Here is a 21995-nt window from a genome sequence, read left to right on the forward strand (position 1 = left end):
TTCTTTTTTTTTTTTTTATGTACTGGTTTTCAGTACAAACAGAACCTTGTTTTGAAGAGCAAGACAGCTCTTACATTTTTAAGGGAGGAACATAGGGTTCTCCTTTTAGTTACAGTGACATAAATCTCTGTAGCAACTCCTCTGAAATGAAGATATTTGTATATTTGGATTATGCTAGTGATGTTTAAAGAGCAAGCTGTGATGAGAGCAGAGCTGAAATAGGCACTGTACAAACAATTTCTGCTTTAAATTCCAATTTTAGAATGGTGCACCAAGCAAATTGAGAAAATACAAAACCTTCAAATCCAATTAATTTCCTTTAGGTATCACGTATTGACAGGAACTTACAGCTTTGCTGATTTCCAGAATTTATCATCCTCTGATATGCTGCCAACATCTCTACAGAGCAACTTCCTACACTTGTTTGAAGAAAATGGGGTAAGATGACTTGCTGTGGTATCATATACCAAATTCTGTCACTGCTGCCAGTGCTCTCATATTACAAAACCATGCAGATATTACATGCATATGTTTAAAAAGTAAAAGATCATATCATAAAAATTAAAGGCACTGATAACTATATTGGGCCCTCTTGTACCTTCTGCACCACTTTACCTAGCTGAGGTTTGTTAACAGCATTATTTATTGCTAATCTCATAGTACTGGCTGCAAACTGTAGCAATCAAAAGTGTCGTCCCTGCCTGGAATGGCCTATGGGCTAAAAAGCATGTCAAGGAAATCTAGTGATTTATTTTAGGGAACTGGAAAGTATGGAGGAAGTAGTGATGCTGTGCACATATCTGCATGTGCAACTTGATAGTCCCAAGCCACACAAACATATTTATAAATCTAAATAACTACTGCTAACTGACAGCCCCCTCCCTTCAGTCTTTTTAGTTAGTACTCCACATGCTGAGGAAGATTTTGTGGAAATACATAGGGCACATTTAAGCACCTCAGTCACTTTAAGGGAGAGGGAAAAATCTCTCTCTCCCCACAGGGAAAAAGCAGAAGCACAGGCACGCTTGAGTCAGGGCACGTGGAAATCAGAGCTCAGCCGCCCTGAGAGAGGCCGAGGATGAACCCCCCTACCCCCAAGTAACTGCCCTCACCCCAGCAGTCCCAGCATGACCAGACAGCTTTGCCAGCCTGCACGCAAGGAGCAGAGCCCCAGAGTGGCCTCTTCTGTATGCAGAAGACATCCCCAGCCTGCAACACAGCCTGCCATTAACACAAGTTGTGATGGAATCATAAGCAAGCTTTTGGGAAGGTGTGGAAATTCACAGCCCAAATGGCTGAGCAAACACTACCATTGCAATGATGAAGTAAATTATTTCTCTCGTCCTCCTTGTAGAACATCACGGTTGAAGGAGCTCACATCCTAGTTGGTGACGTCGCATCCACAAATGGGATCATACATGTTATTGATAAGGTACATGACCACACAGAGGGGATTCATTCCTCTGCGCCACAAGCAGTGGAAAATCCCAAAAGTTCCTGAAATAATTATTTATGTGGAACAGCGTTTTCTCCTACATCTGATCCTTGTAACCATGCACAGCGCAGTTGTGCACACATACTAACATGGGATATTGGCTCTGTTTTCAGGTTCTGACGCCTCCCCGAAGCACCGCAATGCCAAAGCTGCTGGCTCGCCTAGAGCAAATGCCTGATTACTCCATTTTCAGGGGCTACATTATTGTAAGCTTTCATATTCTTCTAAGAGTAGAAGCAGTTCTCCAGTTTACTTGCATTAGGAGCAGTATCAGAATATCAATGGTCTTTCTGGCTTGTTTTTGTGTTTTTTCGCAACAGCAATACAGCCTCGCAGAAGAAATAGAAGCTGCAAACACATACACGGTGTTTGCCCCAAATAATAATGCCATAGAAAATTACTTAAGGGACAAAAAGACTATTCTGGTATGTACCACTCACATAGCAAGACTTAACAAATCAATGTTTCATTTCAGTGTAAAGTGCATTGAGTAAAAGGTGACAAAAATAGACAGAGGGGTTAGTTTTCCAGAAATCGAGCAAATTTGGGTTTGTTTTTAATGTCAAAAAGTAAGGAACAGTGGATCCACCTATATTTTCCTGGCTAACTATTTGTTCTGGGTTTTGTCCTTCTCCTCCTTAAAACAATGCTAATAATATCTAAGACATTTCATCTGTAGACTTTTTTTTTTTTTAAGAAGGAAATCAGTATGGGAATAAGATTTAAACAAATTTTTTCAGTGAACAAGTCCAGTCCACTGTCACCCTGGCAACCACATCATTAATAATCTTACAAAATATTCAGACTCTTTCTTAAGACTTTCCAGATGTTTGCCCCCACCAATCCTGGCCACTGTCCCCAAGCCACTTTGCACCAAGGTTTCTAATTCCAGTGTAAAGGCACTGCTGGCCAGTTAGGAGACTGTGCTGGAGATGGCTCAGCCAGGTTTGGTAGAAAAGCAATCTCAAACAAACCCAATGCTGTTGTCCCTCTCCCACAGGGCCCCATCTCCTCCTCTTGCCTCAGCCACAGACATGGCCACAGCTACTCCCCCTTCTTGCCACAGGCTTAATTCCCAGAACCAGTTTATATTAAATTGACAACATGCTTCTGGCCAGTTTAATATCCTTTATTCTTATGCCAGCACTGTGCTTTGGCTGAAATAACTTCTCTCTTTCTCTGGCATTTATGCTTTGAAACAGTTACAAGGCCAAGGAGCCTTTTCAAGCCTGACAGTCACTTCTCAAGATAGTGTAGTCATTTCCTGAGTCATCCCAATAACTTTCTTCCAATTTGCTCCAGTCTGAAACATCTTTATTGAATGCAAATATCTAGAATCACACCCAGCAGATGAAGCTTCATCAGTAACTTGTATGATGACATATTTTCTTCCCTATCTCTTCGTATTTACCCTGCTGCACTCTGTCCTGTATCTATAAATTAGCAGGCCGTCTGAGTTTGGCTTATGGCATACAAGACTGACAGGGAATTGCTATTCATGCTTTTTGTTAGAATGTAACTCTGAATTTAATCACATGTTTGTAGGATGAGGACCAAATACTCTATCATGTTGTGCTGGATGAGAAGCTCCTGAAGAATGACCTGCACAATGGCATGCACAGGGAAACTATGCTGGGGTTCTCCTATCAAGTTGGATTCTTCCTCCACAACAGCGAGGTGCCACCGTCTGTGCTTACTCAGAAAAATGTTTCCTGCTATTTACTGATCCAAACTTCAATTTTAAACTGACACAGAGCCCCATAAAAGCTGTGCACCCCATATTAATCTCTGGACTGAAGTCACACAAAACTTGCTGAGACCTGCTTAATTCAAAGTCAGTCTGGAAGGGAGAGCCGATTTGATTTGATTTCAGTTATGCTGTTCAGATCTAGCATCACGTTTTAGAAGATATTGTGGACTTGCATATCTAGCAGCTACAAGCCTGCATTGCAAAGCAGTCATTAATCTGACTTCCAAGAGCCATTAGAAACCTGCCTTCAATTATAAAATGCTAGCTCTGTTTTCTGTGGATTTACTCTGCTTTCAATACCAAGAGCTCAGAGCGCTTGGCAAGATACATAAATTGCTCTTCAAAACCACTCATTAGAAAAAAAAGTCAAGGCATAGAAAGATTAGGTGACCCTCCCAATTCAGAGTTACAGTCAGGAAGGCAACTTAGCCCTCCTTCATCACAGAGTTCCCTCAAGGTGTAGTCAAAGGAGGACAGAAAGCTCCTCACCCAAAGGGTTTTAGCTCTGTTGCTTGCTGTGTCCTTGGCAGAGTCCTGGAAACCCATCCGCTCCAGGGGCCACCACTGAGGAGGGTACAAGGGCAGCATGAGGGGGCAGCCCTTGGTGTTAGATGACAAAGCCCTCCTTGAAGCAGCACCTGCCAGGAGGTCTCCCCTGAAGCCCTCATACACCCCACAAGAAGCACACCCTCCCCCCACTACTGGATTTCTTCAGATTCTCAGATTCTTTCTCCAATCCCTTCACCTTTACACCTCATAGTGGAAAAAGCTGCTCCTGCTGCCCCTTGACATTCCAGTTGCTAAGAAAGCTAAACTGGTTGCTTCTCATCTCATACCCTCCATCACTTCTACACCCCATCTGGGATGTAAGCTCTTAATTTTTTTATCAAGCAAGACTTGCACATTGCTCTTTCCTTGACCCATTACTGCTCTAGTAGAACTACTAAGAGCTCTGCTACTTTTTCTAACTGGTTGTCTTTCCCTTTGCAGCTGTTCATAAATGATGCACCGATAACCTATGCAAATGTTGCAACAGACAAAGGAATTATTCATGGATTGGAGAAGGTCCTGGAAATACAGAAGAATAGGTGTGATATTAATGATACTGAGATCATTGTAAGTTGGTCCTCTTTGTATAGATGCTCTAAGGAACATTGTAGATGCCTATAGCATAATATATCTAAAATATAGAGGATACAGTGTTTGCCAGTAAGAGATGCATGCATTTTCTATAAAGTCATTCCTACCAGGGTTCTGACATCCTATTAAAACTGCCTTGATCCTGCAGTTGGGATACTGACAATCTGGATAAAATATAATTAGAACAGCACAGAAATAAGCTAAGTGCTGAGGTTTTATTTTCAGAAAATAATAGCAATGCAGTATTTTAATATATCATTTTAGCCAAGCCACCTGTTTATAAAGTAAGCAAGTGAAAAAATAACTGGAAAAAAAAAACATTATTCCTTACTAAGAATATCGTCTTTTCATTCCAGGTAGATATTACTTCTGAACATACATATCAATTCCTCTTGCCCTCTGAATAAAGTATTCTCCCTCTTTCATGCCTTTTTCATATTAGAAACAAGCTATTTTTACCTTCCCCCAAAGAATAGGATGTGATTTCCTCAGAATGGCAGGGAAAGGTTGCCTTTTTTATCTTTTTTTTTTTTTTTTAAATGAGTGGGTGAAATAAGACAACAAACAGTGCACTTCCCTACCTATGGAAAATGGTAACATGTACAAGTTAGACAAAGACAATACAAGATTTGTGGTCAGTCTAAAGCAAATTTAAACAGGCAGGAACTTTTAGACTCTCATTCTTTTCTTTGAGATAGAATCCCATAATTGAATATATTTCATTCCGGAAATTTTCTCTAATTTTGCTCAGTCAGGTACTAGGCTTCTCATATAGTTTTCCAGAGGCATCATTTTCTAGGGGAAAACAAACATCTGTGTTCAGAATCAGACATAAAAATACATTTCTCCCTTGGGAGAAAACCTTTTTGGGAGGTCCCTGAAGACCTACTAGTGGGGTGTTCTTCCTTGCTAAGCAATCCAGCTACCCTGACCATCTTTACCAAATGGGTTATCTATGATATCCCATATAGATAGATAGATATCATATCTTATAGTAGTAACCACATAGTAGACTATGATAGATAGATAGATATCATATCTCCCACTGGGGGAAAAATTACAAATATACTTTGATTATTTTTTAATAGAAAACAGACAAAATCTGTCTGTAGCTCTGTACAAACTTTATTAACTACATTCCATTTGTTTTCCTAAAGGAAAAGTGCAGGCCTTGTTTGCAGCCAACAAGCTGTCCCCCAGGAACAAAAGAACTGGTAAGCATTTTGTCATTAATACTAAATTTTGGTCAAAACTAAGCAGAAAGAGACATTTAATCCTCTTAGAATACATTTTAGAATAGAATCAGAATGAAGTTTTAATTTAGAATTAGAATAAAGTTTTAGTAATAGTTATACTAGTTACTTTGGGCTGCTACATAAATTATTTACAATCAACAGAGCCAGTCCACCCTTGTTTTAAGCCACACTGAAAGCAAGGAAGCGGACCCAAGAGCAGCTCAAATACAGTTTTATCTTTGAATTCTAGTCACTAGTATGCATTGAGGACCTGAAGGTTTCTCAAACCTCTACTGTACAAAACCATAAGGGTCCTCGAGCATAGTCTGTAATATGTTTGCTACAGCTGGAATTACAGAAGAGTTTTTGTTTGTTTGTTTGTTTTTTCCCTATATGCCACAAATGTACAGAGGGGCAAACTCAGCCTGGCTCCAGCAGTGCTGTCGGTTGGAATCACAAGGCAACTTGGATACTAAGGCTTTAGATGCCCAGGTCCAACATACAAGAGCTATGGATGTTTAGTGAGTCCCTGTTAACCCTGATGAGACATAAAATCTCTGCTGTCTAAATTCCTCTAAGAAAGCCCCTCCAATGAGGCCATACATCATATTTTCCTTTTTAACTCTCTTTTAATTAGATTAATTATATCAGCAATTGGATTCCAAAGGCGATCAAGTTTCTGCCACTCCATTAAAATAATTAGTTGGCAAAGCAGTAATAAAGTGCTTGTAAGAAAAACTCAAAAACATTAACATTTTGTTTATGATGAGCAGCTGGATGCCTTATCTGAATCTCCTGACAGGTGTACAGTGAGGCTGGATATCTTCGAAATGCAGACTTTCAGAGTTGTGCCCAGACTTCAAATAAAGTGTATCAACAGCTCTTTTTGCACTATGATGGCACTCAGTTTTCCAGGTACCATTAGGTAGAATAAGACGTGTCAGAAATAAAAAAGAAACGAATTATATTCAAAAATGTAGAGAAGTTTCTGTTCAGTTCTGAGTGAAGGCAATATCAGAGGCATCTTTCAAATGCTATAAGGCACTGAGTTGAATAGACTATATATTCTTTAGTGAAAATCATTTTAACTAGTGCTTTTTTATTTCTAAGACTACCCTTAGATTTCTTTGTGAACATATGACCTGGACAAAGCATGCCAGGCATAAAGTTAACATAAAATTGTAAAACAACTTTTAGAAGAAGCTGATAGATATTACACAAAAGTGTAGCTGTTTGGGGTTTTTTTTTGTTTCTGTTCAGGCTGTGCCGCAAAAATACTGTATCCTCTCTGTAAGCAGCAGGCCATACACCGTCCAGACTGGATGCAAGCCAAAATGTGCAAAAACTACCATCGTGAGTATTTAACAACACTACTACTATTTGCATTGCAGTTAAATCCAGGGATCCCAGGACCCACCCTCTTTATACTAAGTCACTATACATGCAATAGATATAAGCCAGTACCTGACAAATATATTTATAGCCTTTTTATTGGGCCGGTTTCAGCATACACTGCAGATTAAGGCCCGCTGATCAGTGCAATAGAGGAACAGCAGGGAGCCTTGACAGTCCTGAGGGAGCAGGAGTTAAAGGAGGGCAACGCTGCCCTTCACTGTAGCACTCCCTCCACCTTTCACTGGGTCAGTGGAGGGCACCTGAGTCACTCCAAGGACTCAGCCTGGCTGTCACAGCTGCCCACAGCGACCAGTGAGACCAGGGGGAGTAGACACTGTTCTTGAAGGCCTGCAAAAAGGCAGACCCCTGGTTCCTCTGTGCTCAAGAGACCACATCTCATGCTCAAGGAATTGTTCAAGGACTTTCTGGCACACTTGGATAGACAGGGGCCTCCGCTCCTCTGATTATGACCTTCGGGATGGTGTTTCTTTGCTTTCAGACAAGGGAGTGCTGTGCGGGTTTCTTTGGGCAGCAGTGCCAGCCCTGTCCTGGGAAAGCAGGGAATGCCTGCTTCGGGAATGGCGTCTGCGTGGATGGCATCAATGGCACAGGCACGTGCGAATGCGGAGAGGGATTTGTTGGCACAGCCTGTGAAAGCTGCGTCGAAGGCAAATACGGCCGCAACTGCGATCAAGGTACGGAGCGCCGCCGAGCCACACAAACACCTGGCTAGTCTCGTCACTAGGGGTAGCTGAGGCTTTAAGGAAAATGCCCAGTATTGCAAGAGGTAAAATTAAGTTAGCATGGTTAGCAAAAGTTCTGGTTTAAAAATAAAATGATTTCCCTCAACTTTCCAGGTGACTTGGGGAAATTACTTTTTTAATACTCTGGGGGAGAAGCATAAACTTTTCCTTTAGTTCTTCTAAATTTGTCCATTCTACACCCTAGATAGCTACACCTTTCTCAGAGTAACAGGCTAGTCATTAATTCTCCACCCCAGTATGGTGTTTTCTCTAAAATCCCTTGTTCAGAGAACATCTTGTTTACATCTTGCTATTCTTGTGTATTACAGCCTTGGAACAGTATTTGATGTGAGTAGTCCTCTTTAATACTGCTCTTTTCACTAATATTTTCATATTAAAATACAGGTGTCAGTTCTTTTATTTGGAAAGAGAAGCAAGATAAGTTTTTGAATTTAGATTTGTTCTGTAAGAAGACAACAAGAGGCACAAGCACAATTTTTTTTTCAACCAGTTTAGAGCACATCTAGCAGAATACCCTTGGGCCATTTTATATCACCATGACTTGCTGTGCACACACTTATCCTGTGTAGTGCGAGTGATTTCCTCCCCTCCTCTCCTCAGTGTGCGCTTGTGTCCATGGAAAATGTAACAGCGGGATTGATGGGGATGGCACCTGCGAATGTGACGTCGGTTGGAGAGGAGTGACCTGTGAAAGCGGTGAGTGTCCCGTCTCCTTTCTCTAGGGAAGGAAAGGAGCATTCCAGGAAATACTGGAACTGCAGCCATGACCAGATCCTAATGCAGAAGGTCCACAAGGACTACCAGCTATCCAGCAGATGTATTTGTGTGCCTCCACACAAAGAAATAAGGGCAAAACATTTGTATACTCAAGGAATTGACCATCATACTAATAGGAAGCCAACAAGCTTTAAATGCTTATTACTTAGCTAATTATCTAGATGTGCCACATCCTGCCCCCAAGAATATCTCATTTGTTAAGAGTGTATATTTTACAGAGCAGGGTTGCCTCGTATATTTTGATCAAAAGCCTCTCAAGTGTTTCAGTAAGTTGGTTTAGCTATACAACATTGGGTATTCATTTATATTCTCATTAATACAATAAAAAATGCCAAGTAAATCAGTTAGTGTTGATTTTATATGGTTGCTATAACTGATTAAATTATGTTATCATATAAAATACACTTAAAACATATTTCAAAACCAATTATTTTGTATAAATAGTATTAATATCATACATTAATGATAAACTTTAATTTTATAGACACGCTAACAGTAATATTTGATATCTTCTTTTAATTTGCTCAGAGAAAAACAGTACTGAAAAGAACTTTGTCATTTCCATGGTTGGAACTTCAATGGGATCTGAGCAGCATTCAGTTTTTAAAAATCTAAGTTTATATAATTAATCCGCACACGCAAAATTCTACCAGAATAAAGATGAATAACAAAAGTTGAAATGCTTTCCTGGTACTACGTTGGCATGCTTCTTCCTCACAACAGAATTTAAATGGTACCCAATGATTTGTATTCACAGAGTCATTTAGCCAAAGGGAGGGCTGTCTTCCTCTGGAGAGTGAGATTCTCTAATTGGAGAGCAAGAAGCTCTAGTGCTGCATGATGGTAGAAAGAAAGTGGAAAACTAGAAGTATGTTGACCCAAAAGGCTCTGATCCTTGCATTGTTTTGTTTTTGTGTTGCAGAAATCAAAGATGATGCGTGTAACACTTCATGCCACACCAGTGCTAAGTATGTATGAAATCCACTCGTTTGGAGGAACGGGAAGGGAAAGGGGATCCTTTGCAAGGGAAAGAGCGGTTTTACTCTTCAGCAAGATTCTCCACAGCACAGATAACACTGAAATATTTTGCCCCAAGCATAAGGGCAGTGAAAGTATCTGGACATTCCTGCATTAGGAACAGGGCAGTAGGAGCCAGGTAGAGACAGAAACACCAGGAGACAGAAACACAATCCCTTAGAGAACAGGGATTGCTGCTCCTGCCGCCGTAGCGAGGAACGGTGCAGTCTGTGCCTTGCACCATTGAAGCTGTCTCCCCAAGCCCTGCTGCCACCATGCACACCCTGGTTTGCCCCTAGTACCAGCAGGCCAGTCTTTCCAGGGCTCAGGCATGGGCAAAGCCAGTGCAAGACCACAGCCCGCTGGGGCAGCTGGCGCCTTCAGCTTTGCCTGAGTGTGCAGGGCTAAAAGGAATGAACGGACAGGGCAAGGCTGGTCACAGAGGTGGGTTCCCAAAGTGGGTTTTATCTGCCCTGCTTCCCCCACCGTCATCCCAAACATAACTAGAAAAAAAAAAGTCAGGAGAAGGGAGTACACCAAAAGCAGAAACATCCCTCCTTCCTCTCTTCACATCAAAGTGTACGAAAACAAGAACAAAAAAAACTCTGCTGTCCAGAACAGATACAGTGAGACTGAAGCCAATTTTCAAGTTACCCCCAATTCAGCCATTTACTGCAGTGCAATAGTGACAGTGAAAGCAGGTTGTTACTCATTCACGCTGTATTCCTGTACATACAGGGACTGGGCACGGGCATGACAGGCAGGGGAAGAATGGGACTGTATTTGATATTTTGTGGCATTGCCATAATAGCAGGGAGCAGTCCCTGCATTGACCAGTGTTAATGAGGCAGTAAATCCACAGCTGCATGAAGAGAGCCCAGCTTTCCAGAAACCAGCTTTTTACCTGGGGCACCCAAAAGTCTGGCCACTATTTCTGGACTTCTGTTCTGTGTTCCTCACCAAATTACACATGTGCACAAAGAGTGTTCTCTGCACAGCTTTTGTTGAAGCAGGCACACAGTTTCTCATGTTCTATGAGAAGATAAGACACTTTGATGCCCGAAGCATATTTTTTATACTTAAACCATGTAAAATGCATTCTGAAAGTTCAATTTATGTTCATTTTAATAGTTACAACTGCATCACACCACAAGATTAAATACCTCCCTATTTCTATGCCGCATTGCCTTCAGAACAATGCACAATGAGGACTGTACCAGAGACATGATACTTTTTGTCCCTTACACAATTTCCCTCCTTTCGCCTCTCCAGCTGCCTTCTTCTACCGAATGGCACCGCCTCCTGCAAGTGTGCGGCTGGGTTCAAGGGCAACGGGACGTTCTGTACAGGCAAGAGGACTTTGTTTCCTACCTTGGGAAAGAATGTGCTTGAAGTACTCTGCAGTCACAGGGAGGGGGAAGAGAGATGAGCACTTCCCCATACAGGAGTTAAACAGGAATTGCTGCCAGATTGCTCAAAATAAAGAGTGCAACAGGTGCAGGTTCATAGCAAACAAAGTACTCAATCTCCAGGCTGCAAAGAATTCTGTATGCTAAGGGAGATCAGAGAATAGGGAAGAAAGCATACACAGCCTAGACCCCATTTTCTGTAGAGCAGTGATGCTTGGATTTTGTATTTTTCTGTTTCCAGCAAAGACAGGGTCCAAGAGCACTTCTGGCTATTGGAATCTATATAGTCCTATTATAGTGTCAGCTTTCTGAACTTGCACAGATTTCTGGGATGAGAAGATCAACTTCTTTAGACCACAAACCTCAGAAAGGGGCAGTAGCAGCTTATCCTAGGTGTTCTTCTGAGAGTACAAGGTATCCAGATTTACAAAGTAAACTCCCTGCTGCAGTGAGTAATTAATTTTTATAGTCACTTTGCCTAATCCTTAGCTGATTAAAATACTAATGCTCTTCGGAATAGAAGCATATTTGTCTAATAACAACGGCTAGCTAATACAAGATCTAAACACTCCTTATCCTGACTGCCTTGTTTTTCCCTTTTGGTACAAATTAAGCTAAGAAACAGTTTAATCTACTGGTGGGAAAAGCCCACGTGCAGAAAGTCCTGGGTGACATAGACTTCTTATGGTGCCTCTGCATTCACACTTATTCCACTGTACCAAATGACTCTTGTGCAAGAAAGATTACAGGACAAGTAATCTCCTCAGTCTAGATGTTCCAGCTGCTGAAACAGGACTGTGAGGTCATTTGAAGAGGGAAAAAAAAAAAAAAAAAAAAAAAAAAAAAGGAAAGAAAGAAAGAAAAGCTGTGTTTGATCTGGTTTAATTAATGCAGGTCAGACAAGGCTCCTATCCTGTTCTCTGGGTAATTGAGCAAGGTCAATTTGCAAGCCTCTGACTCATCTGGAATTGTATAAATGGCAGAATGTGTTTGAGAACGCAAGGACTGCAGAACCAGTATTTCAGAGACCCGTATGGCTTTGCTTCTCTCTTTTGTTTCATTCCTCATCCAAATGGGATGTTTTGTCACAGGAGAGCTGAGTGGGATTAGATTTCAGACCTCTTGCAAGTGAAGGCCATTTGATCTGTTTGCAGAAAGGGGCAAACTAAGGGAAAGCTCCAGACACTCCTCTCACCTCATGAAGAACGTGAAGGACTCTATTGCTCCAGTTAGAATGTGGGGAATGGGAAGATGGGAGATTGCTGATAGCCAGTCCTGAATGAATTCTTATTTTCCACACTTGTGTCTTCTAATCAGCAAGAAATAAATATGTAGCACTAATGACATCTACAGGTTCTTAAATCAGAAAGGCTCTTTGTTCAGCAAATGTCGGCACATCCCTTTAAAAGGCAGAGAGACTCAATCTGAAAAGAAAGCCAATAAAGCTCACTGGTTTAATTCAAATTTTTGTCACTATTCAGCTATTGATGCTTGTGAGACCAACAATGGTGGCTGTTCTGCCAAAGCAGATTGTAGAAAAACAACACCTGGAAACAGAGTCTGCGTTTGCAAGGCTGGGTACACCGGAGATGGCATAGTCTGCATCGGTGAGCATTCATACCCTCTTGTACGTCACAAGGAGGGGAGTCACAGCAGTGTTGTAGATAGAAGATCCATCCAAGACCCAGGCTTGTGGTTTCCCCCGATGCCAAAGGCCTAACAGCCCTCTTGCCTACAACACTATGTGGTAGATAAGGCCTGACAAACTGCACCTCTAGCAGTACAGCCTAACACCAAAGCTAATAAGGCAGACCTGCCTCGCAGCAGACACAGTTCAATCAGTAAGTGCAAAACACCCATTTTCTTCTGACCACCACAGAATGAGAGGGTCTGGTACCATACCTTGAACATCCCCATTGTCTGGTACATCCCCATGTATCCTTCTAAAAACGCTGACTACAGTGTTTTAGTCTTTACCAAGGCAACTACAAGACCTAGACTGAGGTATCAAGTAGCTAAAACAGTTTCACTGATTCATAGTTCTCATGATCTGCATGCCTGGTACACCTGACTTCTCAAAAGTCAGGAAGGGAGATTCATAAGTCACTCTTTTTGCTACTGTTTCTATTTTATAAAGAAATCAACCCTTGTCTAGAGAACAATGGTGGCTGTGATAGAAATGCGGAATGCACCCAAATTGGACCCAATCAAGTGAGTACTCCATCAATGCAAATGAATAGAATTGGACTGATCATTTCCAGTTGGGTAAAAGAATTTCTTTATCTGATTTTTCTTCTAAATAGAAAACTGGGTTTTGCAACAACAAAAATTCTGAAATGGAAAAAAAGGAGTGGGAGGGAGAGGGAGTGGGAAGGAGATCTGAGGAGGAAACAGGGACACAGACCTGGGAAGGAGAAAAAAAGTGTATTGATAGAAAAAATCTGAAAATGTAGAGTCAAACCATGTTCTGATGTTTCAAACCAAATCAAAAAGTGCTTTTCTCCTGCTAGAGACTTTCATGTGAAAACCTGACAGTTTAAAATATTACCAAATTAGGTTTCCTTTATTGTTATAGACACTGTTTGCAGAAAAATCCCATTTTCAACCAGCCCTTTTTCCAGCATTTCTCAAATGTAAACACAAAGAGAGAAAATAGGCTGAATCTTAATTCTCATAGTCATTCACTCCTTCAACATTCTGTGACTATTGTGAAGAAACTCCATATACTCTCCAAAGAAACAGAGATAAAAACAGACTTCAGGGGAAGAAGAGAAAAATTGGCCCAGGCAATCACATTGCACAGATTACTGTTTCTATTTTTATAACAGTTCCTAGAGAAGCCAAACTCCTTGATTGCAGCACTTATTTTCAGCCCTCTAGTTTCATATTGACTATTGTCAAGACTGTAATCCTGTAGTTTCATTTTGGCAGGGGACAAGTCCTCGGGGACTGCACACCAACATTTCTACAGGAGCAATGCAAAAAACAGAGCAGGAGTCCAAAAGCAATTCCTGCCTTTCCCCTGTTGCCCAGGGGAAAGAGAGGGGAAGGCATAATCCTTGTCCCCTCTTGCTGCTCACACTGATTTATTATCCCTGTGATGTGACAGCACATTTCTGGTGGGAGTGCAGAGCTGCTTACTCCTTTCTTGTCCATATGGACCAGATGAGCCATGGTTATTCACTCCCCAACATGGTTATTGATGATAGAAATAGTAGCTACGGCATCATTATGTATACTTCCCTTACCATGGGAAAACAGCTAACGTGAGAGCAGTAATAACCTCCCTCATAAAATCCCAGCACTGTATTGCCTAGAAACACTTGTGCTTTCTCAAGGAGTTTGAGTCATCCAAATTTATGAAACATCACTGTTGTACTGCCTGGCAGTTTTTGTTTCTGCTGCTGAAATCTCCTCCAAAAATTTCATCTTCTACATATTAAATGTGAATTTAAATCTGAGCCCCATTAAGCAGTGAATTGAAGAGGAGGAAAAGTTCAAAAATGTCTTTGTAGCTGTGTGTTTTTCATAGCGTGATAACTGGCAGGTACAAAAAAAGAGTAATCATAACATAAGCATTGAGCTTATTGCCACTGAATGGGAAGCTGAATAGCAACATCAGGACCCAGCTGTGTTTTATAGAGGAGTTTATAGAGATATTTCAACATTAAAAAAAAAAAACGTGGGGGAGAGTAATATGAACCAATGAGAATGAAGCCAGGGAAACAATTTAGGCTTTTAGACAGTTATACAAGAAGAGTAACAGGTGGAAGGGATAATTTCAAATAACCAGAACAGCTGGGGCGGAGGAGGGAGAGAGTGACATGGGGAGGCAGGGGAAGAGCGGACAGAGCCTGTTGGAAACTGTTGCCTTTTCATGTATAAACATTTCTTATTTTCACTTTACAGGCAACCTGTAATTGCTTGAAGGGATATTCTGGAGATGGCAAAAAATGCACATATATCAGTCTGTGTTCACAGGTAAGAATCATTTTAAGGAAAGCATTTAAACTCTTAATATAACCATTACATTTTGGGGTTTGGCATGCATTCAGAACACATGTATGAAGATTATACCCTCTACATGCAGAATGAAAAAATTAGCTAGGCCCACTTTTAGTTCAGTATATACTTTAGTGCTGTCACTACTCTAGAAACCGAGCATGCAATCAGGGCTTTTCCTAGTCACAGCCTGGATGCAATACAAGCCAGGACTCTGACTCATCACTTAGTCAGAAAATCAACAACTTCAGATCAAATCTAGAGAGAAATACACTTGTCTGTAGTAGTTAAATTTAAGTCATGTCTTGTCAGATTTTTTTGTCGTTGCTAGAATTCATATAAAATGCTATTATCTACATTTGAGTTTAGGACCTAGGGGGCTTACCAGCATTTTAGTTAATATGAGAAGAAATGCAGAGGGTTTTGATAAGACAGGGTTTTGACAGGATGCAATTACAGAGCCTGATTCAAAGGATAAAGCAGATGAGAAGTGTTATCTATTACACATTGTAGTAATGCAAAAAAAAAAGTTTCAGGTTATTGACTCTCAGGGGCCGGTTCCAGCTGTTATAGAAGTCAGGAGTTTGATAACCAAGAGAAAACTCAATGTAATGACAGTATTAGATGTGGGGCAGGGGGTTAGTCCATGCTTGTGATTTGGCATCCCAAAAGAAATACACGATCAGCTGTCAGCATATACATCCCCTCTCTGTCTGAACTACTTATGGTCAAATCACAGTATCAAGTCCTAACATTGCCAGGTCGTTACTAATGAAACTCATTCCCTGGGCAACGAATTCCCATGGGGCCTTAGCGCTTCTAGAATCCCTGGAGTACATGTTTTTGCCAGCGGCCCCAGCCTACATGCTCATCTGGGGCAACGCTCCCACTAAGCAAATGAAGACAGGAATCTCATGGCCCCTACGGCTGCGCACAGGCTGCTCTCTGGGGAGTTTGCCAACGTATCCTTGTGCACATATACAGGATAGCTTCAGACTCACAGGACGGTTGAGGCTGGAAGGGACCTCTAGAGATCACCTAGTCCCCCTCGATCACCCCTAATGCTCAAGCAGGGACACCTAGAGCACGCAGCACCTAGAGCTGCATTGCAAGCTGAGGCACAGAGGAAGGTTACCCACAGCAAAGAACACAGAGCTGGACAGGGAGAAAGAAATGAAAACCTTTCTTGAGGAGAAAAAATAAATCATTTTAATATAATAATACTCACCTTTGTGTGTTCTCTGAGCACAGAAACAGTAACTTTCACCCTACCAGCCTGGGCTGCCAATAGACTTTCTCTAACCTTAAAAGGTGGCAGAGAAGGAAGAGCAAGAGCACTAAAGACAGAAGGTGGAGGCAAGAAAGCTCAAAATTATGAGCTGCTGCTTTCTGTTCCAGCCTCTCCACCTGGCTGCTTACACCATTAAAAAAGGTGGTTTTGAAAGTGCCACTGAGAGATCAGAAGCTCAAAATTGCCAGCAATCCACATAGACCTAGGTGCATAAATAGCCAGTAAATGCAAACCCACTACTTATGGCTAGGACTGATTATAGCCTGTCAAGCCAGACCCCACTGGTAACTCCAAAAGGAGCTTTTGTTCTCACCTGTTGCCTGTGATAAAGGATCCCAGCAATCACTGGTTGCTGAAGGGACACCAGGAAACAAGCATATACAGAGAAAATGATGGTTTCTCATTTTTTCTTGGTTTCCCATGGTTTCTCATTTTGATCTTACAAGAATAATGGAGGCTGCAGTGAATTTGCCATCTGTAATGACACTGAGCTGACAGAAAGGACCTGCACCTGCAGACGTAACTACGTTGGAGATGGATTTAAGTGCCGAGGCAATATTTTCCAGGTAAAACATTACATGTGTTTACTGTCCGTGATTGTTATTCAGATAGTTATTTAATACAGTAGTGTTTTGTTGAAACATGCCAATTCTGTCTTTGAGAAATCAGCATATCTATCCCACAATTTGCAGTAATATCTATCCAAGATTACAGGAAATTGCAAAATGCCCCTAACCATCGGGAAATAATTTATTTAGAGGGGACTCCTGGAGGTAGTTTATCCAACATCCTGCTCAAGGTAAAGCCATCTTCACAGTTAGATAATGTTGCTCAGGGTCATGTTCAAGAAAAGCTAGTTTATACTAGATACTGCATTCACAGAGGTATACTGATCCAAGTATAAAAGGAAAGAATGTGCATATGGTCTTTCATACAACACCAACTGGCACTATACAACAAAACTATGAAACAGAAACAACACTGGAAAGTGTAGTACTGGATGATTTACAGTGACAACAAAATTAGCAACTTAAAGTTGAAACATATTCAAAATTTGATTTTCACATTATCCTTGTATTTTGCTTCAAAAATCAGACCCTTTAAAAGTACTTGGCATCCAGATTTTTAAAAATACTTTCCTAATATGATTTTCCATTACAATATCTTTGGTATACAAAAATAGAAAAATGCATTTTCCTGTAACAGCTTCAAACTTCCAGTACTGACAGTCCAGTTATGGGTTTGTTTCATGGTATCTTCTTAACAAAAACATATCTTCAAGAGGAAAATAAAAACTAAAGTGATGGATAATTGTTATGAAAGCAATACTATAGAGTTAAAACTGATATTTTTAGACTTCAAAGCAGGCTGAACTTTGATAGAGCAAGGTAAGGAAAGAACAATAGGAACAGTGCAGATGAATAGCTTTTAGATGGATAGCTTTTGTTCTAGGCAAAAAATCCCCATCATGAAACTTCCCCCTTTTCCAAGCGCTGCGTTTTTATTCCACATTCATTACTCTGGATTTGCAGCACTGTTACAAAGTCTTGTTCTTGATTGCAGGAACTTCTCAGGGACTTCAAAACATCTAGGTTTTATTTTCACCTAGAGGTAAGAAAACCTTAAGGAAGGGGTTTTGGGGTGTTGGTTGTTTTATTTTCTCATTAGGGCATGATGGCAAATGGGCAGAGATTCAGCATCCTTCAACTTAATGCCCATGAGGGAATAGCCCTCTTCACCTTTCCTGTGCTTATTACTGACCAAGAACTTTCTTCTCTTGCTTATTATTGTACAGAAAATGAAGATTTGTCTTCTAAGTTGAAAGAACAAATAGAAAAATCTTCTATCTGCATAGAGTAGTGATAGATAAGCTTAAGAAAGAAAGTCCACCCAGAAGGAGAGTGTTTCTCTCACTCTCACATTTCAGGGAAATAAATTGATCGTGCAGCAGTATTAGGGCTGCAAACACAACTTCAAGTCCTTTAGGGTCATTTGACAGGCTACCCCAGGCTTGGTCTGTTCACTGGGTGATATTTGTATTAGTAACTAATCATTGCTTTCTTTCTTGAATTTTCCAGGCCTTGTCTATCAGGGATATTGCAGGCCCTGGCCCTTTCACTCTATTTGTACCTCGCACAGATATATTAAACACTGACCCCCGGGTAAGTAAGGAAGTGGCCGCAGGCTTTCTACGAGCCATCCACAAGCGTTTGGATTGAGATGCCTTGCTTGTGTGCTTTGCAACTCCTCCACTTTGTGTTGCAGGTTAAAGACTGGCTTGCCCGGGGAACAATGGCTCAAGTCCTTCGGTACCACGTGGTGGCTTGTGCCAGTCTGTTGTATAATGACCTGACAACAATTTCAAATGTCACTTCTCTCCAGGGGGACCCTATACAGATCAGCTATTCTCAGGTAACAGAGAAATGAAGAGGTGGCAATCAGAATAACGCTGTCTGCTGTCTTTTAGCTTTTTTAAAATCAGCTTTTTTTAAATAATCCCCTTCTCTTGATAAAAAAAAAAAAAAGAAAAAAGTACAATAGAATTTTAAAAAGGATTGCTTATTCAGCTGAATAATTCAGCACTTCATATCTTCTATGCTAAGACTGTAGTTGCATGAGCCCTGCTTACATATGAGTTATTTTATCCTCTGACTGCAGCTTTATAAGCATGACCAGAGTTTGAACGGACAGAGGGTAATTTATTAAAACTGAGGCTACAACCTGTTGCAAAGAGCAGTGAGTTTATCATGTCAAAGAAATTTGGTATCAGTTTCACTCACAAAAAATAATTTTGTTACCTTTCAGAATTCTGTGTATTTGAACAATAAAGCTAAAATTATATCCAGTGATGCCGTTGGCACAAATGGCGTGATCCATATCATAAATGAAATTCTGGTCCCAACACAGATCCAGGAATTTCCCCCAGGCACTAAGAAGGTAAGTACAGCTTTCTTTCTTTTACACATGCTTTCTGAAAGCCACATTTCAGGAAGTAGTGCAGGCTGCACCACTCTTGTCTTGGGTGCTTTTCCACGTTTACTGATACAGGTAGATACATGTAGCACATATATATAACAGACAGAGCAGTGTTGCTATAAAACATAATAGCAATCATAATTAGATATTGCTGAATAAATGCCAGTATATTTAAAATTCAAGAATTCATTCAATAATTATATTTATACTAAGAACAGTATAAGAGGACTTCCACACAGGGCTTTTACAGTGGCTTTGATTTCATAGCAGCGACTTGGAAAAGCAAGCTAATACGTTGTTTTTTAAATGCCCATATAATGTATTTGGATAAATCTACTGCATATTTATTTCTTTGCAGGAAAGCCTCAAAATGGTTGCAGCCAAACATGGATACATCCTGTTCAGCAACTTGCTAGAGGTAAGAACAATAAATCGGCAACCACTGGACACAGGGTTTAAACACATTTTAGATGAAAGCTCAGACTTGGCACACAGCATCACTGACTCAATAGTTTCAGAGGGCTTGCAACAAGGTATGTGACAAACCTGGTCTTCATGCAGTCCCTGTCCCACTAGAATGGACATGAAGCAGATCTGCCATTAACTCTTCTCTCCTGGCTCAGCTCTGACCTACTGGATGCCAAGACTATGTGGCCAAGATCTGACCCAACCACAACTTCTCAAGCCCAAAGCTAGGCCTGCAGCATGATTTTTAGTGGCCAGTCCTGTGTACCAAAACACTTTTGAGAAGTGGGCCATGTAACTGAACTTTGGCAGCTCAACTCAAGCATCTGGTTTTTAAAAACAGCACTTGGACACCATTGACCAAGGAAGCCATCAGGGCGTTTGTCACTATAACATCCCAGCCACTGAACCCCCATTAAAATAGGCATCGATCCCTTAGGATCAGCATCATTTTAGAGGGACAGTTAGTTCCACCCCTCCTTTTTTACTCCCCTCTCCCCCTCTTTTTTTCCTTTGCCTGTGCTACAGAACAACAACTTGCTCGGTCTGATCAGCGATCCCCTTCACACACCCGTCACGCTCTTCTGGCCCACAGATGCAGCTATCAGAGGCCTCCCACAGGAGCAACAGGACTTCCTGTTCAAAAAGTCCAATACAGACAAACTGGTGCAGTACCTCAAATTCCACATCGTCCGAGATGCCAAGGTAAAGCTTTTGAATTTTTGTAGATGCATCACCAAGGCTAAGACAAGACCAAATGCACATCTCCTGTTCTCTTCCCAGGTGTTAGCCTACCAGCTCCCTCTCTACAGCGTACTGAAAACCGTGCAGGGCTCCAACCTCAGCATCAGCTGTGGAGATAACAGGGATAGTGTAAGTGTTTGCCATGTCATCATATTTAACCCTAGCCCCTTCAAGAGTATCTACTCAGACAGACTCCACAGCGCATATGCAGAAGATGCCAATGCCCCCAGAATTATTTGGTCTTTGCAAGTCCATGCTAACATTTCCCAAATCCAGGTCAGTCACCCAAAAGAATTCAGCAGGCTAAGTGGACAAATAAGACTTTTTGGAGACATCATTTTCTCTCCTGTGAGATTTGTTCAAAGTAACTCTCAGGAGTTACTGCAAAAGACAAAGACCAGCACTTTCGAACTTTTCTTTCAATGAAATACACAATGCAAAGCCATAAGATGAATTTGGTTGAGAAACCTCAGGAATGCAGTATTTGCACATGAGCTCTCATTTGGAAGTACTTGCACGCTAGCATGTAGGTGTGCATGCAATCTGTTAAGCCAAAACAGCAGCGTGTTTTTCTGTGTGGATCATAACCCTCACATTCTCTGACTGGCATCCACCTCTGAAAATGAGCCCAAACTAAAATACACATAATAATACAGACATACCTACAGACAAAGCACAAGTGTGCTCTACATTCATTAGGAGAAGAAAGGAATTGGCTATCTATGATGTTATAGGACCCTGAGCTGCAGGGCAAAAAAAAGGTCTCTAAATTGATTTTCAGCCCCTGCAGCCACCAAAGTTATCTATCTTATCAAAGTTATTTTGCATTGGGAGCTTACACACAGAGGGAGAATTGTTCCTAATTCCCATCCAAGATCTAGATTTGGTCTGACCTCAGGGAAAACTGACTCTTGATTTGTTACACCTTGCCTCTCTTGTCCCATCTTCCAGGGTGACCTTTTCCTGAATGACAGGAAGTGCAAGATAGTGCAGCGGCAGCTGGAATTCGATGGGGGTATCGCATACGGCATCGACTGCCTGCTGATGGACCCCAGCCTGGGGGGCCGCTGCGACAGCTTTATCACTGTGGATGTGCTGGTCAGTCTAGATTTGTTTCCCCTGGTGAAGCCACAACCTGTGGGCCAAGCCCTGTCCTTACAAAAATCAGAGACAAGACCCACAACAGCTTCGGGACTACAGAGATCAAGTCCTGTCACCTCAGGCTGCCTTCAATTGCTGTTTCATATTTGCCTGATTGGCTAAAGCACAGGTTAAAAATAAATGCATGCCTGAAAGATGCACAGGGATAACCCGAGGAACATAGCGGGAAAGTAATCTCCTTCTACGAGCAACTTAGCTAGTTCTGACCAGATTTCAACATTTTTTCCCCAGGCCAGAACAGTACTTTACAATGTAAGCATGAGTTTTTCCAGTCTGCTTTTGAATAATGCATATTGGCCTCATATGTTTGGTCATAAAGACTAAAAGGAAGAGCATTACTATCCCAGCTATACAAAGCATTTAGGACACCAAAC

At 41.3% G+C, this 21995-nt stretch overlaps 1 protein-coding gene across 1 annotated transcript in view; it reads left to right on the top strand.

The window, feature by feature from the left end:
- STAB2 (stabilin 2) overlaps positions 1–21995 on the top strand; it is a 78220-nt gene that overhangs the window by 39606 nt on the left and 16619 nt on the right. Inside the window, exons 30-53 of the mRNA XM_088521586.1 lie at positions 324–438; positions 1355–1432; positions 1609–1701; positions 1816–1920; positions 3041–3172; positions 4236–4361; positions 5543–5599; positions 6881–6973; positions 7515–7710; positions 8380–8475; positions 9479–9524; positions 10846–10922; positions 12464–12589; positions 13120–13193; positions 14892–14963; positions 16722–16841; positions 17839–17886; positions 18354–18437; positions 18541–18687; positions 19081–19212; positions 19610–19669; positions 20245–20421; positions 20500–20589; positions 21412–21558. Coding sequence (XP_088377712.1) covers positions 324–438; positions 1355–1432; positions 1609–1701; positions 1816–1920; positions 3041–3172; positions 4236–4361; positions 5543–5599; positions 6881–6973; positions 7515–7710; positions 8380–8475; positions 9479–9524; positions 10846–10922; positions 12464–12589; positions 13120–13193; positions 14892–14963; positions 16722–16841; positions 17839–17886; positions 18354–18437; positions 18541–18687; positions 19081–19212; positions 19610–19669; positions 20245–20421; positions 20500–20589; positions 21412–21558 — 2491 coding nt within the window. The remainder of the gene's footprint in view (positions 1–323; positions 439–1354; positions 1433–1608; positions 1702–1815; positions 1921–3040; positions 3173–4235; positions 4362–5542; positions 5600–6880; positions 6974–7514; positions 7711–8379; positions 8476–9478; positions 9525–10845; positions 10923–12463; positions 12590–13119; positions 13194–14891; positions 14964–16721; positions 16842–17838; positions 17887–18353; positions 18438–18540; positions 18688–19080; positions 19213–19609; positions 19670–20244; positions 20422–20499; positions 20590–21411; positions 21559–21995) is intronic.

Source organism: Tinamus guttatus, unplaced genomic scaffold (genome assembly GCF_059628265.1).
Source record: "Tinamus guttatus ecotype Peru unplaced genomic scaffold, ASM5962826v1 Tinamus_guttatus_pri_ptg000125l, whole genome shotgun sequence".
In the NCBI taxonomy this organism is placed as follows: Eukaryota; Metazoa; Chordata; class Aves; order Tinamiformes; family Tinamidae; genus Tinamus; species Tinamus guttatus.